General features: G+C 35.4%; 1 protein-coding gene across 5 annotated transcripts in view; it reads right to left on the bottom strand.

The window, feature by feature from the left end:
* The window catches only part of LOC149550127 (uncharacterized), a 63,173-nt gene that overhangs the window by 29,875 nt on the left and 13,789 nt on the right, over positions 1-19,509 (bottom strand). For all 5 annotated transcript variants that reach the window (XM_089793255.1, XM_089793253.1, XM_089793251.1 and 2 more), the window contains exon 4: positions 11,184-11,263. In XM_089793255.1, coding sequence (XP_089649381.1) covers positions 11,184-11,263 — 80 coding nt within the window. The remainder of the gene's footprint in view (positions 1-11,183; positions 11,264-19,509) is intronic.

Genomic DNA, 19,509 nt, shown 5'->3' with positions numbered 1-19,509 from the left:
GTCGTAGACTTATGGGTATCTTTGAGCCTGAGTCTTCTTCTTGTTTCCTTAGGATCCCGGATGAGAATTTGATTCTTCCTGATTCTAATCCTATTATGGAGCAAAACTCTACTCACTCATCTCATGATGAGAATGATGCTTTGAGAGTTCCTCCTGAACAAGTCCAAAAACTTTCAACTAAACTTGATAGAATGGGTAATTGGCTTATTCAAGAAAACCATAATCAAGATTCTATTCAAGCTATAGAGGCTCTTAAGAAATTTCTTCGTGATAGTGATCAAGTTGTTAATCTCTTGCATGGTATTACTCACCTTGTGCATTCCAATGTTGAACCTTTAACTCAAGAAGCTCAAGATTTAGGGTTGACTCTGCCCATTACTAGTGTAGAACCTTCTTATGTTCCTTTCCCTAGTATTCCTACCTATACTCCTTCTTTGGTGACTGCGATGGTTCCCTCTTTTCCTATGAGTGTTCCTCCTGTGTCCCTTCCTACATCACAACCTTCTTATCATAATATTCCTTTTACTTATTCTAATCCTCTGCCAACTATAGTTCCTAGTGTTCCTCCAGTTGTGTCTTCCATTCCTGTAGCTTCATACACTATACCTAGTGTTTCTAATGTCGCTTGTTCTCCTATTTCCTCTAATGATTCAACACTTATCAGTTTGGCTCAAACTGTGTCATCTTTACAACAACAACTTGCATCCTTGACTCAAAACAAGTTTAGTATTCCTACTTGTGACATGGAAAGTCCTTAGTCTCGAGATATCATTCGTACTCTCGTTCCTCGGCAAGCCGATATGCCTCATCTTGAGAATTACAATGGTAAGGGAGACCATGTTCATCATGTTAAAACATTTCAAATCCTTTGTAGTGATTATGTTCATGATCATAGGATTTTAGCCAAGTTGCTTGATAGAACCTTTCGCAACAAGGCTTTACAATGGTTTTGTTCCTTGCCTCCTTATTCTATTGATTCTTTTCCACAACTTGCCAATGCTTTTATTCAACAATTTCAAAACAACATTGGCCCGCAAGTGTCTTTGACTGATTTGATGCATTGTAAACGAAATTCTAAGGAAAAATTGACTGAATTTCTTGGTAGATTTAAGCATTTACATGCTCAGATTTCCTATCTTGTTCCTAATATTGATATTCAATGTATGTTTATTTCAAATTTGCATAAGGACATTAGAGATAAGAGTCTGCGAACTGAATTTACCTCTTTTTAACAACTTTGTGCAGTGCTTCATCATTATCAATTACAAGTGAGTAAATTTGAGAGCACTACTCCAATGGCTCCTGTTCCTATTGATAAAAGTGATGCTGCTCCTAATCCAAATAAAGTTCAAAAATTCAACAAATATGTCAAGATAAAAAAACAAGCAAATGTAGTTGTTGATCAAGTTGTTGCATCTCACAATGTCACTTCTGCATCCACTGCTTTTCGATTAAATTGTACATTTACTCTTTCTGAATCTTTACATTCTACTATGAATAGATTGTTGATTGCTAATATGATTACTTTACCTCCTATTTGACTTCTTTTACCTGCTACAATGGCGTCTAACTCTTTTGATTCTAAAGTTTTTTGTCAATATCATCGTCAGAATGGTCATGATACTGAGAAATGTTATTCTTTAAAACATAAGGTTCCGGAATTAATTGATTCTAATGCTTTATCTATTGATAATTTTGATGGTAGTGGGAATAAATATGTTTCTCCTCTTAATCAAAATCTGCAAATCTATACGAATCCTTTACCTACACATGATACTAATGCTATTGCTCAGTCATCATCTAGGGATATTGTGTATGATTCAAAATGGATGATTTTAATCATGTTGTTAATCAAGTGGAGCATGTTGTTCGATCTATATCTCCACCTCAACCTCAACTTCAATCTCAAGTTTTAGCTCAACCTCAAGTGAAACCTAAGCCTAAATTGAAGCCTCAACCTAAACCTCGACAACAACCTAAGAATAAACGACCTCAAGACCTTTTGATTACCTTTGATGATTCTGAGACTATTAAAGCTCCTGATGGTCCCCTTTATATTACTACTAGGATTTCTTAGATACCTACTCGTGGTTGTCTTGTTGATCCTACATCCTTAGTCAATGTTATTATTGAAGAAAATCTTTTTTATGAAAAGATTGCAATGCGATTTTTATAACACATTGGATGTGTGGATTCAAACTTGTAATGGTTTTCTTTATCCATCATTTGGTTGTATTGATTTACCGGTTGACCTTTGTTGTTGTTCCTACTTCTAATCAGTTTCAAATTAAGCTTGGTTTGCCATGGTTAAACGCCATGCATGTTGTTGCTTCACCTATCCATAAATGTCTTAAGTTTGTTCATGATGACGAAGTGAACACGGTTAATCATAGTTTATATCACACTTCTAGGCCCAGAGATTGTGCTACACTTGACTTCTTTTGGCCTTCATTACCTAATTCATTTTCTTCTCGACCTGATCATCTTTTCTGCTCATATTAAAGCTATAAGCATCGTAAGATTCTCAAGTTAAGTTTACCTCCTATGGATCTTAATCGTGATCTTTTGCCTACACCTTCCATACCTCCTATACCTATAGTTTCTACATCTGTTAATCAAGCTCCTCCTGTTGCTTGTTGGTTTGCTGATAATCTTATTAATCCTCCTATAGAACCTGTGAAGGATCCAGTAATTGCTCCTCCTAGTTCTCAACACATTTCAAGCAAGACAAAGTGTAATCAATCTGCCAATGAACGTCATAAGAAGCATCGTGCTCAAGCTAAAGCTCATAATTCTATTCTTCAAAAATCTTTACCTTCTTTGGATACAACTATGCATGATGTGCTAGAAGTTATTATCAATAATGATGTTAAGATGCATGATTTTGAGGATTCCATTCATACCTTAGACCCTATTTTGATTAATCTAGATGAAGAAGATACTCTTGATGATATTGATGATGTTAATGATGACTATGAAATATTGACATTGACATTGATTTACCTAATATGCTTTCCTCACAAGTGACAATCACACCTAGTATCAAACATTGTGATTCTCAAGAGGATCCTTGTTTGGAACTGGCTATCATTCCTACTATGTTGGATATAGTCCCTCTTGCGAGTTACCCACCTTCCCTAAATGATATACAACAAGATGGGGAGAGTAGGCGATGCACTTGATTGGCTACTCCTTCATTGCAGTTTTTTGTGTGTTAATCTGTTGTATTGTGTTTCTCCCATGATGCGTTTTCTAAATGTTGTTAGATTCTTTTATATGATATTTGTTGCTATGTTGGTGCAAGGTGATAAAGGAATCAAACCTGTTGTATTATTCCTCTATATGTATCTTTATTCTTCAATATGTTGTTTCATGTTATGTTGTACCTATGCTATTGTTCATACATGTTTCCTTGTGTAATCTACTTGGATCTGCGACTTGTTTGCACTGATTCTTTTTGGTCTCTAGGTCGTGGTCCAAAGAGATTCTTCTTCGTATTTCTTATGTGATCTTTCCTCCTTTGTGATTGTAGTTTTACCTTCTTGGGGGAATGATGTCAATTCATTTGCAATAATATCATATATAAATATTATCTTATAATCATACTAACCCCACAGTAGGTAGATCGCTTCTGTGTTCTCAGTATGTTTATGTGGTACTTCCCTTGATTTGTCTTTGTCTAGGGACATCTCATAGTGGAAATGTAATCAGTGGAGTTGCTTATGTTTTCGTTAAAGCCACTGCTCTTGTTAAAGTGTTAGCAATGACTTTAACATGGAGGCATATGCTCTTCTCACTTATTGCACACACGCACTTTTCAATACATATATATTATTTTTCAAGATACCTTTTCTCCCTTTTTGGATTAGTGACTTATCCTTAAAGCATGGATTTATATTTTAGGATCTCTTAATCCCTCTAGTTTCAAAATTTTTGATACCTTAAGGTCGAAGGATTCCTTAAGACTGTATCTCTTTTGCTTTTTGGTTTTACTCTTATGGAATAGAATATTCTTGAGAGTGAATCCTTGATGGGTTGACTAGTGAGTAGCCACATTCACTAGGCAGTTCAATTCCATCTTTCCAATTGCATTGTTTCCTTGTATGATTCACAATGGGACATAAGTTCTCATTGGGCGAGACAATCACACTCTTTTTTCTCTTTTTTTTTTAGAGATGTTTCTCTTATTGTGATCTTGGAGTTGACGAAGACTTGGGTCTCTGGGGGCTTGAGGATCTCTGTCCCTTTGATTTTAATAAGATTATCTTTTCATTATGATCTACTTTACCAAGAGTTTGCATCAAGTCCATACTCTTGCTAAAGTGGGAGCTTAATGTATCATCTTAAAATGAAAGCACTTCCATGTTAAGAGCGTTTAGCCCTCCAAGTGATCTGGGGTCATGTCAAGCGCCTTGAATAGGTCTTTGCATGGATCTAGCTGTTTTCCCCCCGTTCTGCTTCTCTCTCTATTTCCAGCCTATTCTTGACAATTTTCTCTATGAAACTGAGGACTTTGACTTTATGGGTCAATGACGACCTGAAGGGTCCAAGTCAACCTCGACCTCGACCTAGGTCAAGGACGACCTCAACCCTAACCTAGGGAAAGGTCGACCTCATCCCTAATCTCGGGTCCAATTTTCAAGTTCTGGGAGTTTCTGGATATCAGGCTTTGGAAAGCTTCATTTTCCCACTTCCGAGTCGGTTGTTTCAAATTTCGGAATGGTACACTCTTAAATTGCATTTAATCTAAGTCCATTTCTAGGGGTTAAGATTACTTGGGATTTAATTCTCTAATGTCGGCCTTCTCTAGAAGTTTGCGCCCTAGATCTCTATATAAGGAAGCCTTCTTCCCTCACTTTGACATCCACCTACTATGAAGTTTACGCACACAGGAGAGATATCGAACAAATGATTATTCTATGAAGTGAAGATCTACCATCTATCAAGCATTTCAGCATTCAAGATCCAATTCAAGGAGGTCCATTGTTAGCCATTAAAGGATTCAATCTTTATGGAGCCCTCTTGTTGAAGATTTCTCCATCCACATTCACCCAAGCCTCTTCCCATGCAAAGATTCGTTCAAGATTGGTGTTGAAGATCTAACGCCATTGATTTGAGACATCCTACATTCATTTGGAGCATCTATACTTGTGGATTCAAGGATTTGAATGCTCCACAAGGATTTCAATATAATCAAGGTGAATAGTTCCATTTACTTTGTTTATTCATATTGCAATTTCAATTATATTTCAACGTTGATTCCAAACAAAACCATTTTTTTTGCAGGTACAGATAAAAGACAGTGAATTAAAGTGCAGATTTCGACACCCTTTTTGACGACTTGCGGGATTCACGAACAGAAATTTCATCGGAGTAGTGCAGATCAAGGTCGACTTTTGGGGGTACAATTGTGCCTCAGGGTATGATTGTGCCCCGTTATCTGGGTCAAGGTCGACCTAACCTCGAAAGAACAAAAAAAATTTGGGTTTTCTCCATCTCGACATTTCCAGTCCGGAACAAGATGCAAAATTTCCCGAAACTGTACACGAACATCAATCAGCATTTTCCAAATTCATCTTACTTTGAGGTTAGTATATCTTTTATTCATTCAAAGTTTCAAGTACTTATTTTTAATTGTAAATTATAGGATTTCCTCCTTTCTTCATATTCTCCACTGTTTGATTCATTTGTGCATTGATCACTTATTTATGATTAATCAATTTGGATCATTCCTTTTGGGAATTTGGGTTAAGGATAGATCCTATATTCCTCCTTCACACACATTTATTTCCATCATCCATATTTTCCTCTATTTGTTTAGGTAAACACATTTTTACCCTATTCACAATCGTCAACTCTCTTTATGAAATGGCAAACAAAAATATAAGTTCAATGATGGAGAAAAACATTTTTTGTTTTTCATTCACATTAACATAAATGAGATAGGTTTTGCATGGCCAAAATTAGGATTGGAGGGTTGAATTGCAATTTTTCCAAAATAAAGTTTTTTTTTTTAATTTGCAAATTACAAAAGGAAAAACAGATTATGTGCAATGCCTCTTGTTTACCAACCAAGAGTTGGGAATGCAAAGACTGTTAATAGGGATTGTGTGAAAAAAAAGTAAAAACTTAGGTAAACATAAATTAAACTGATTGAAAGTAAGAAAGGAAAACAATATGAACAAGTCAATTATGAAGAAAAGAAAAGTGACTAGGAGGAAAGCATTTTGTAAGAATTTCCCTAAGGCAATATGCCAAGATCAAGAAGCCCAAACAATGGCACAAAGAAGAGAGGCAAAATGATATGATCAACTAATTGAATGGATTCGATAATGATGAATAATACATCAATAATGCTTGAGTACAATGTAGGTATGCTTGTTTATTTAGGCAAGGCATGATAACTAGGATATAAGCGAGAGACAACCTATAACCCACACTAGGTGGAATCAAATGCCCACCATAGGTGGATCATCCTCCATTGTACAATGAAGTATTTGAGACAATGTGAGGATGATAATGTGATAAGTGCACCAAAGAATGTGATAACAAGTATCACCACCCAAAGTGGAATTTCTCCTATACCATGTGCAAGAATAAAATGCAAGCTCCTAGGCATCTAGTATGCAAACTAATATGTATGCATTATCCTAGGAAAGCTTAATTGAAGTGTAATTAGAATTAATTAATTACAGAAGCACATTTGACGATGTTATTTAGGAAGTGCTCCAATGGAATTGTTAAGAAAACACAAATTGAATTGTTATAAATGGTCAATCAACCTATGTAGGGTCGTGTACGTTCAGCAAGCCAAGACATAAGGAAGGTAGATCTAGAAGAAAATGGAAAAAAATTGGGGAATGAATGTTATGACTTATTGCAAGTATATATTACAACTAAAGAGGACAGAAGCCCTCCAAGGAAAAATTTAGATATTTAAGGTCAGAACATTGAATTTCTCTTAGCAAGTTGGTGAACAAAAACTCCTAAATTGGGTAAATATTAGGGAATAATCATTCAAGGAAATTAGCTGCAAATTGGAAGGAGAATGAGAAAAGATCGCGATGAATTCTACCTTCAGAATTATGCCATAAGCTATAAATCCGAATATATAATAAAATTCCAAACTTTGGTTGAAATTATATTTATAAATACAATATAACTATCCTTTTCAATTAAAGTTATTAAGGCAAAAATAAATTAAAAAGTTATAAAATGGGATCGTAATGTCCCTTTATGGGATATTCCTGATCTTTACCTTAAAAGAATAATATCTACTCAAAATTATGATAACTTCATCAACAATAAAGAATTTTTGAATATATTCAGATCAATAAATTGTAGCACGATACTTAAAATCGTTCAAATCATGAATTCTCCAAAAATACTTACAAATTTGTTGAATTAGAGATTTTCATCCCTAACTTAACAATGACAATGCCAAGGGTTTCGTCCTTAAGTTGTGAAAGAGCATGAACATCCAACTCTTGTCCCACCTTTAAGGGTTTTTGTCCTCCTTGACCAAGATTTGGGTTTTTATTCAAACTCAGTAAGAGCATGAAAGAGATTTTGTCCTTCCACTTATCATGGACCCGGAAGCGATTTTACAAAACTTTACTCAAGCTCGGCAAAAAACATGGAGTAGACTTGGCACAAAAAACTCATAATTACACAAAAAAATGAAATCAATGCACTTACAGAATAAAAGTTTAATTTGGTTATTAATTTGTCATAATTCAAACATTACAACTATTATATGACCTTCAAACTCTCAAGACTTGAAATTTCAGTCATTGTGTCTATTGTGTTCAGGTGCTAGAAGAGTCGAGGCTAGGGACTCAAGAGTCTGACACTAAGAATCAGGAGCCATGTGAGAATATGGGCAGAGGTATAGAAGGTAAAATAATATTATACAAGATAATTTGTGCTTCTTTTTCCCTCAGTACACATCACATATTGTGTAGTATGAAAAGGGAATCACCTAAGATCTAGTTTTCCCCAATTCATATGGCACATATTAGAACACAAAACCACCTAAAGACATATCAGATCAGCGCCACCTTGTGGGAGGGATGCTAATGCAAGACTTTTTTGCTTTAAGGGTTTCTATTCCTTTGCTGCTCAGAATCAAAAGAAGAGTGAAAGAGACTAGTATATAAATGACCAAGTGAAACTTAAATTATCTAATCAGACTAAAAACAGATGTAGAGAGAGATTAGGATAGCTTTGAATGCACTTGGAATCGAAATAGGAGAAATGAAGACTCAAATCTGAATTCCTGACTGTTTAATTGATATTTTGAGATCCCGGGACCTGTATCTCACCGCAGGCTGAACTTCACTGCTTTTTGAAGGGTACAGAATGGTTGAGTCATTGTGCACCCAGGTAAAAAGTGACTGTTCCATTCTTCTATTGGAACAAGTTGCAGACTGACTGTCCCAATGTCAGGATGCCATAAAAGTTTTGACAGTTGTTTTTGGGGTCTTCTACACCTGCAAATCTGAGAAATGTGTGTGGGTGGCTATTTAGGGGTTTGCCTTGGTCAACCCTCATTTTGGTAATTTCCACCTTGACCCAATGTCACAGAGAATGTGTGTAGTGCTCATGAATCTAGAGAGTGTAAATTTCTCTGAGCTGAAATGCATAAATGCAATGTAGAGATCTACCCTACTGTGATAGAGTAAATCTTATACGAAAATACAATCAGTGTGTGAATGGAAGTATGTAATGAGTATAGGTTTGAAGCATAAGTATGTAGATTTGAAGATAACAAGAAACCATACCAAAATCCAAAGAGGAAGGATGCATGTCAATCAACAGTTGATCATCTCCTAGTCCTCATCATAGTCTTTTTGTAGCTCCATCACAATGTTGAAAATGGATTGAATGCTTGAATGCTTGATAAAAGATTGATGCAACATTGATTCAAAAGTTCTCACTTCATGGGATGTCTTCAAATTGGGGCTCCAACCTTGCAATTGCTTTAATCTAACCAAAATGATGTGTGAGGCTTTATTTTATACAAAATCAGGAGATAAAATCAAGAGAACCAACTCTAAATCTTTATCCTCCATCGAATCACCAAGACAGGGACCCAATTTGAATTTGGACTCAAAATGAGCCATTCTATACCTCCTATTTTACACCCAAAATGAAACTATGGATCCCAGACAGTAGATGCGGGATAAGATGTGACAGACAATTTAGAGGTTGGGATAGAATACCGAGGCTGCTAATATTAACAGAGGGCCTAGGAAATATAAAGAGTTATTGGATTCGAGGAAAAGATGGGAGAGCACACCTAGAAATAAGGGCTTACCTTGAGTTTAAACAAGATTTAAGGAATATTTGAATTTAGGTATGCAATAAGTGCAATTATTTAGTCCTATCATGCAAGCTATAATGAAAACACACTAAGGAAGGTGCTAAACAATAGTGAGATATTACACCACTTAGGTGCTTACAATTTACGACGGTACACATATATATTGGATTATATATCCACTATTATACAAAACCTCCTAAATGATCGATCTAAATATAATGTGTTGTTTTAACAACTCGTTATAATAACAAATAATTATTTTGACACCTAGAATAGATAGGTGAGTTAGTATTAAAACTCCTTTTATTTTGAGGCATCACACAACATTATTCAAATTGGCATACACTAATAACTAATAAGTTGTTTCTCAGAAACTTAATATTTATTACACCTATGATACTGCTTTTAATACCTATGTGAACACTAAATCCCAACACCCCCCACTCCCCCCTCCATAGTATAATCATGGGCTGAGAGTACATCATAATATTTGATGACCACACACAATGGCTCACCAAACACTATTATTGAGTAGGGACAAACACATTTACTCATGTCAAGCAATAGTAGAACAAGCCTCACTACACTTTTGTGCTTCCATCCAAGGACAGACACAAACATACCTACCCATGGAACCAAGGATAGGGACAACCACATCTATCTATGGTCTTATATCAAATTTCAATAGGGACAAATACATCTATCAAAAAACAAGGTCATGAACAAGGACATAAACATCTGCTCACAAGAATTATAATTGGGGCCAAACACATCCAATCATAATTGGCAACTCCTGTGACTGGGGACAAATACTTCCAATCACTTCACCACCTCATGAATGCGGGAAACCACATCCATTTACTAACAAGTTAACAACCAAGAAATGTAATTGGGGACATACACATCCAGCCACAATATAAAAAGTTTGAGAACCAAGTCCTTCTTGTCGCATATGCAGACACCATTGTAGATCACTGCCACCTTGGTCACAAATAATTTGGAACAGTTACCACTGCCACCCAGAAATCAATCTTGTCTTTAGTCATTTTGGCACAAGTTGTTTTATCACTGAAATGATGTCACAACCTTGTCACTAGTGACTGACAAGAGGCAGCTGAAAGTCATCCCGCCTCCAATGCTGCCATCCTCCAGTAAGTTTTCTGCTTTAGTGAATGGCAGAATTGTTTTCGAAGAGCTCATGCAGATTTTTGAGCAGCAGAGCCAATTTATAATAGCAATACAAATTCTACAAAGAAGTACTGTGCTCAGCTTCCAAATATACCCATTAACAATAGCACCTACAACAACCTTTTGATCATATTGAGAACATGTTGAAGATTTCCAATAAGCTGGATGATGAAGATGTCTAGGTGAAATCTAACCATACTATGCACAAAATATGTTGAAATCTCAAAGTTATTCAATCATTATATTTATTTCCTAGGGCAAAAATTTGTAAAATATTTCGTTTAGGAAAATATTAATTTTACACCGCTTTAATAATACATGATGTATTCATGGAAAATTTGAATCAACTTAAATATTGTAAACTGTTGAGCAAAAATTTGCCGATGCTAATGCTTTTTCAGTCACTACACACTGCATATGCATAAATTGCTTGTGAAACTTCCTCAGTTGATAAATTCAAAGTATATGCTACATGAGATCTCCACAAATATTTGTCTTCAGCATCTCTAATTATTTGTATTTTTCATTTCCAGTATGTTTTAACTTGTATCGATAGCATGCACTTTCCTCACTGAAGCTGGAGAAAGAGAAGAAATAAAAAAAAAACATGGCCATAAATGTAATTTCCAGATGAAAATATGTGGTAAAAATAACTAGGGAAATGTAGAACCTTAAGCCAAAAGAAGAACCCTCGTAACAGCGACAACTTCTCTTCAGGTGAACAAGTTGATTCTATCTTTTTAGCCAAATCTGTTTCATTTATACACAACATAATAGAGTAGTGCATTATAATTCCGTAATTCCACAATAAAAGGGTAAAACTCTTTGATGCCATAAATTGGATTCTATGCAGCACGGAAGTAGATACATATCAAGTTATAACCATGCAGGCTATCGCAAAAAAAAAAAATTGCACACAAGATCATGAAAGTTTATCCATAAAAGAAATACCTTTCTTTTTCATTTGCCCAGATAGTTTTGGAATATTTACTTGCCTTTAAAAACAAATAAATAAAGTAAAAGACATTTATGCTTTGTGATAGCATCTTAGATATTTATTTTCATAATCCCAAATATAATGACACATCGTACAGTACGTCTCTTTGTGGATTAATTTCAATACTTGTTCACTGCACATTAAGAAATTAAATTAGATGTACATGGCTAGCATCAAATGCAATCTTGCTGAAGAATATGACAACTGAGCTTATCCAACAACAACAAGCTACATTCAAACAAACCATATTTACTGTTACTTGTTAGACCCCCTAACCATCTAAATGTTACCATGGATTCTCATATTATGACCTAACCAATTTCATGCATAAATTTTGACTGGTGATCAAATGGTTCAGACTTTCTCAACAGCATGATTAAAGCTATGACGATAACCCTACCTAATTATATCAATTAACAAAAGCCTATACTTCTTTTGAATATAATCAGTTGTGAAGTCCATTTCTTAGGCAAATGCATTTGTGAGATCCCCGATTCAGATTGGCTCAGTTTTCTTGTTCCATACATTAACTATTTCAGCAAACTACCTGCATGAATTGCATCAGAGATATACAAATTCCACTCTATTTTTTAATTACTATGTGATTTACTTCTATATCATTGAGTCTGTCACTCTAACTGCAAAGTACACAAATATCATTAAAAGTGATATCAGATTGATGATTGAGCAGTCAGCCTGCACAACAAAGAAAAAGATTGAGATATAAGATATGAATAGCAGCAATAAATCTTTGAGTTAAAAAGTCCTCAAAATTTCCCACACTTTTTTGGCTTCTACTTTGTTGCACCTACCATTTTGCTCCCTACTTTTTCGCACATGCCTTTTTATCCCTCTGTTTTGCCTTGTATTTTTTGACTAACTTTAAAGTTCTATACTTCCACCCTTAATTTGCTGACTCTGACTCCAAAGGTACTCGACAAAGCTAAAAAATTTGAGTCAGCAACTGAGAAAGTACTAAAAATTAAAATCTTACAGAAATAAAAAAAATTACAAAATTCCTAGGTTACCAAGTTCGCACCCTGAGCCCTCGAACCAGGTTCTGGTGTGAAGCCAGTATAGGTGCATCTAATTCATGCTAGGTATGCACAGGCTGTGCATCCAGCACTGTGGGTACTAACAGATCTGCGCACCCCATAGTGTTTGTCATGCATCCTGTGCGTAACCAGTACGAACCCAGGTGCACCCACTGGGTACCCTAGTGAAACTACTAAGTACCCAAGTGAACCCACTTTGTACCTGGGAGAACCCATGGCCCAAGTTAAAAAAACTGGGCTCAAACTTGATTTTAAAACATTTTTTTATAACATTTTATTCCTAACCAAAAAATTCTGTAATATGCAGCCACTTAAATTCCATAGATGATGAATTTTTTGATAATCCCTATAATGATTGATGAACATTGAATCATGTTTCGTGAACTACATTTCCATTTTGTTATTATGTAATTCAATGTAGTGATTTTTATAGAATCATGAACGTAGATCAATGATCAAGTATCTAAACTTTTAAGGTATATCTTTTGCATTTGGCATTGATCAATGGTCAAGCATCATCCTATGAAATGATTTAATTTTGCAATTTTGTTGACTTCTCTGTTTTTTTGTAAACACACACACACACACAAAAATACCTGTACATAACAAAATGCAGAAAAAAATTACATGTACCTAGACCGGTAACTTAGCAAATTCAATTACAAAATGTATTACATTATAAATTGACATCTCGAAAGGAAAAATGCATTGTCTCATAGCAAAACATGGAAAAGTGTGTTTTACCAGCATTTTACCCGCTTAGGCATTTTTACCCACATTTTTCCTACATTAATAAAAACTTAAGAGTTGAACTTGTTAAAACTTTCCTAGAGAAAAAAGGAGCATACTCAACAACTCAGATAGTTTTCGTAGAGTTTCCAAAACATGCTTTAACCCCTGTTTTTTAGATAATGTAAATTTTTGCATAACCTTCCACACCTTGGTTAAAGACTCAAAACCTCAATTCAAATTAATTTAGGCGCATTCTTAAAGACTTAAATTAAGAAATCAAGCAATCTAGAAGATAATCCTACATAGTCTAATAATGGAGTTTTAGTCAATAGTAAAACTTCCACTCAAACCTGATGATAGAGGTAAAGATATATTAAGATTTGCACTTTAATGCAAAACGTCATGCAGAATACAATTTAATATAACCTTCAACTTCTTTTACTCAAATTGTTTATAATATTGTATAAATGATAAATTGTAACCTATGTACCCCAAGAGACAAACCCTCTACAATTTTTGACATATTTCCTATTGGGGAAGTATCTCAAAAATAAAAATTAAAGGAACCTCATCAAATTATATAAAAATCAAAGTGTACATATTTGACTATGCCAAGCCTTAAAACTATTAATCCAAACCTTGGAGAAAAAGACATACGTTTTAGAAATTTGCAGGACAACTCAAAATAAAAAATATTTCTCATAATGCTCTCAAAGTTTGATCAGCCACTGGTGAGGAGGTGAACCATAAGAAATGAGGTTGTGGTTGTTGAGAGCCCAATTGGTTTTACCTACTACTACCCTATTACATTCTCTACGAGCATAGCTTAACTTAACCACCTAGAATTTATCCTATAAGTTGTGAGAATTTATCCTATAAGTTGTGAATCTTATCCAGCTCTCTTACTATTTGCAAATTTTCGCTACAAAATCTCTAAGGATCAGATGGCAAGTTGATGATTGCCTTTAAAACATATCAAAGTTGGCATTTTTGCCACCCAAGTTTGAGAACCACTTGCATACCTTTATAAACAACTTTAGTCTTTGCTAGGTTATTAGTTGTGTCCCAATCTTTCAACAAAGAAAAGGGCGACAAGTTTATCTAAGTATTGACCCACGCCTCCCATACTAGCCTAACCCAAATCACCCCTTGAAGCACCATTAGTATTCACCTTACCATAGTTTCAAGACTCTACGAGTCGAGGATTGAGTCCAACAAAATGGATCTTTTGGCCTCTAGACTCGAACTCGACCAAATCAGACCGAATCTAGGCTGACTCATTGAATCGGCTAGACTCTACTGACTCAACGAGTCCAAGCCCAAGACTCGATCATAGCGGACAAGCTTTATAAAGTGGAAAAAAACATATTTTAATTATTGTTCTTTGACTTTTTAGGTTTTTAGGTTTCCCTCAAAGACAAAAAGCAACACTCTTTAATTTCCAAACACAAGAAAGAAAGGAAATAATGGATTAGTAGAAAATATTAAGGTTTTCCACTCTATTACCTTGGTTCTCCCCTAGACCTTGTCGGACCAACCTAGGTACAAACTGGTCCCTAGTCCTAGTCTAGTTTGCATGTTAGTCCAAGCAAGGTTCGAAAGCCAAGGACCAAGTTCGAACTAGGAAGCTGGAAAAGTGGACCTAAGCGAAGCATGCCCTAACACGTTTAACCATGCATAAATTTTGATGAACTGGGACTTGCGGACGTAATTTAAGTGGTTTTTTTACAAATTTTATAATGTTTTGACATCTTTAACCCTAAAAGTTGGTAGAAAGGCTTATGTTGGCCTCTAATTCTCATTTGTGTTGTACATATAGGTTATTTTTTCTTGAGCAAGACCAAATAGGTTGTTGAGCAAGAGTTTGGTTGTGCAAGGAGGTGGAAGATTGGTTGTCTTTTGAAAGGTAGTCTTTTATCTTTCTTGATCCTCTCCATATTGAGACTGAATTGTTCCAACATAACTTCAAAAAGATAATAATTTGCATTCTCTTTTACCATTCAGTAAGTAATGAGAATTGTTGTGATCGGAATGTTGTTCATCATGTTGGAATGATAGACCTTGTAACCAGTTAATATAGAAGAAAACTTCACTTCAAGATCAACAATATCATTTAACGTCATTGCCCTTTTGTGCCATCTCGATTTGGTCAATCGAAGGACCTCATCTTGTTGTGCAATTCTTAGGGTTGGTACCTCAATGGTAACACACAATCCAATTACTACGTGTATTGCCTCCTTGGTGATCTTCTAGGGCCAATCGAACCACATAACTTGATCATGTACATGGCTTAGAACATACCTCACTTGTTTATCCTCAAAAATCCTTTGGGAAATATACTACATTTGCAAAATGCTTATCGGCAATAACCTTATGTTCCTCCTTCAGTACCAAATTATCATCACATAGCTCCTTATACAAGTCAAAAATCACTGGCTCCCAAATTTTCCAATCTACAATGGATGTAAGCTCTCACAGCCTCAACATGCATGACTCTATAGGGCACACTTGATAGGGATCTAGAGGATCATCCTCAATCAACTTAAATGGGTTTTTTTGAACTTTGGTCGAGGTCTCTATTACATCAACACCAATGGTGTAGCCATGACTAAAATAACAGATTTAAGCCTCAAGATCTAATGAATACCTTTGCACTTTCGAAACTAGGGTGTCTGTCAAGAAAACTTGAACATTACTTGCTATTCTTCACCAAATCACCACAAATGCTTCTTTCCATCACTTAGATCATCTTAACTTGCTCAATTGATCACTTTTGTTGCTTTGGGATGTTCTTTGAATGCGTAAATGACAGATAAAGCTCAAAACACCTTTTATCTACTTCCACAAACTAGCTTTTAATGCATCATCAATTGAGTATAACCATGCATCGCTTAACACCTAAGGTCGTACTTCTAGTACGTAAAACTTCATGCAATACAACCAAACTTCACAACATACCTCAATACATCATCATGCATCTGAATATGTAAATAGATCTTACCGCACATTCTTCTAACGGGTCTGCAATTGATTTGACAATACTTGCTCTCTCTAAGCCAATGCAAGCTTACTTTGTTGATGAGTTCTCCACACCTGATGGAGATGCACATCCTTCTGATGGTTTTCTCTCCTCCTTTTTCACCCAAACTTGGTTCATCTCAGTTCTTGTCTCTTCCACTATAGCAAGCTGCTTGCACTTCTAATCATTTGGCTTGCTAACCGGTTGGTTTCCATGGTTATTTCTTGATCTACAAAACCTTGCAATGTGTCCAATCTAATGGTAATGAAAACATGTCATTCCGCTAGCTGTCCAAGGTCTAGCATTTCCTCTATTAGTCCTCAATCTGCAGTTAATGGCCATGTGGCCATAATTATGGCAATGTGAACATGTGACATTCTATAGGTTCTCATTTTGACAAGGACTTTCTCGATTCAGAAATGATCCCTGATTATTCATCCTTGTCCTTCACTCACTTGCTATATGACCATACTTATTGCAATTGTAACAATGACCATCAAAGGCATTAGGTTTGTTTCTGCAAGCCATGGCAATGTGACCCATCTCGTGACAAATAGAACATGTGGAAGTACCAAGAGTATTCTTGCAAACATTTGTAGTGTGTCCTACTTTCTAACAATTAAAACAAACAAGTTTATAGGATTTCTTACCAAAACTTATTTTGGGTACCTTCGGTGAAGACTTAGCATCTTGCTTGGTCTTCTTGAATCCAAATGATTCTCCAACTTCATAACCGGTATAACCAAGTCCATCTGTCTCACCGTACATTCTTTGACTCCTAATTTGTTTGTCAAGCTTTGTAAAACTTCCATTAAATTTCTTTGACAAATCATTTGCAGTCTTCAGGTCTCCTTGCAAGCTCTCATTCTCCCTTGCTAGAATTTCATTACTCCTTAACAGATTATCAAGCTCCACTCTAAGTTCTTGTTTCTCCTAATTGGTCTCTAATAGATATGCATGCGAAGTTCCAACCTATTGTTCAAACTTGAAAATTTCATCTATCTTATCCTTCAGGGCTTGATCCTTAGCTTCTAGGGCCTCCTTTGTTGATTTCCTTGCTACCATTTGTTTACCCATCTTGATGGACAAAGTTTCCAATTCCCTCTTTATATTCGTCTTATCCTTCGTTATATTTGTCTTATCCTTATGTAGTTGTTCATTTTCGTGTGACATGGCTTTTAAGGCTTCAGATTCCTCAGATTCACTATTGTTATATGCTCTCAATTGATCCTAGAGTTCTTTCCTCTTGTCTCTTGACTTCTTGAGTTGTTCCTTCGGCTACTCAATGCCAATGGCATCTTTAGACTCTACAAGTTCGTTTTGAAGTTGTCTCACATACCTAGCTAACTTTATCTTTGTCTTAAGTATCTTCCTCAAGATGTTAGACTCCTTCAAGGGAACTTGGCTCTAATACCAATTCTTAAGGCTGGGGGGGTGGGGTGAATCAGTGCAACCACAAATTGAAAAACATAAACAATTATCTTCCATAATATCCAACATGCAATGGAAACTAATGCATAACAAATAAAGTAATTCAAGTATCCACACATGAGACAAAATTACACCAAGATTTTTCACATGGAAACCCTTGGTCATAGGAAAAAACACAATGGGAATTAGGACCCACAAATCTCACTACTACAGTAATAAGTTTGCCCTTTTAGGAGCATTACAATCACCCAGTTAAGAGTATTTATAGCTCGATTAAAAGATATTACAAATACCTATTAGGATCTACCACGTTAAGCGATTTCAAACGCCTAAGAGTCACCTGGTTAGAGGATTTGTTCTTTGCACCAATTAAGATCCTGCTCACCCCATTAGGAGTGACCTGGTTAAGGGATTTGACTTGCCACTATGTTAGAATCAACTAGTGAAAATGATTTGATAATAGCACCCTACTGCTTGACAAATCCGATGCGCTTCACTCTGGTTACTTTTACAACACTTGCATACTTCTGCATTAACACCTTTAAGCATCACAATTTGCCACAACATCAACATCATCTTCAATCTTACATCTCTATTTATGCTTGTCTTAAAGCGGTGGACAAACCCTAAAACGTATTACTAGGAGTTAGCTCCACGAGCAATTCAAATTTCATAAGCAAGTGTCAATACATTGATTTATGTGCCTTGATGTCGACCCCACACAATCCCATAAGAAAATAATCCATCGTTTGACTTTGACCCTACCAGAGTCAACATAACTAACTTTGTCGGCTACTCTGTTCTATCTGCTAACACCAATCCAACTTACCAAATCTTTGTCTGTACTTCACTCTAACTTCACTCTAGATGATGCAATTCAAAACATAGACTGATATGATTTTGATGACACTTCCATATCAACTACACACTCTAAAACATCAAAACTCCTCATCGCACATCACAAATTCTATAATTGGCTATCCAATTACCGATACACTAACACTTCATAATCATGACTGTTTGATTTATTCCTCTATTGGTATGGTTGATCCATCAACTCTAAAAGACTTTGTTGCCAACGATGACAACACTATAATGATTATCCATGCATTTTGATGCCAACAAACTTCCCAAACATCATATTATGCCAACATCATAACCTTTCATAATTACCACTCTTTGAAAGAGTCGCAACCCTTCATCATTGTCCTTTGAAAAAGTCACAAACTTCACTAATTAACACCCTTTGGAAGAGTCACAACCTTTCATCATCTCTATTTATTGAAGGAACCAATTTCTTATTTTCTTCTCATTCCTCATTTCTCTCTTATTAAAGATTCACACCTTTCATTATTTCTTCCTTTCTCCCTCCTTATCCCCTTTCAAATGAAATTATTTTCTCCCTTTTATATCTCATATTTGAGGGAGTCACAACTTTTCTTTTGATGAATTTTGACCTAACTAATTTTATTAACTAAGTTACCGATTTGGATGCGGATTCTAAAGTAGATTCTGGAAGTGGGTACGAGATGCAAGGATTTTATTTTTTTTGGTGATGCGGATGCAAGAGGAAACGTGTGTGTGTGTGTGTGTGTATTTTAAAATATATATATTTTTATTTTTATTTATTTTTAAACAAACATATATATATTATATAATATATGCAAAAAAATGCAAGAAATATACAAAAACAAATCATTTGATAGTATGACTCTGGATCTATGATGCTTAACCCTTTATCAAAATTCAAGATATTTCAAAA

This window comes from Cupressus sempervirens, chromosome 7, assembly GCF_028749045.1.
Source record: "Cupressus sempervirens isolate cs-2001-9-10 chromosome 7, ASM2874904v1, whole genome shotgun sequence".
Lineage (NCBI taxonomy): Eukaryota > Viridiplantae > Streptophyta > Pinopsida > Cupressales > Cupressaceae > Cupressus > Cupressus sempervirens.
The sequence above is the reverse complement of the archived record's forward strand: the minus strand, read 5'-3'. Positions and strand labels throughout refer to the sequence as shown.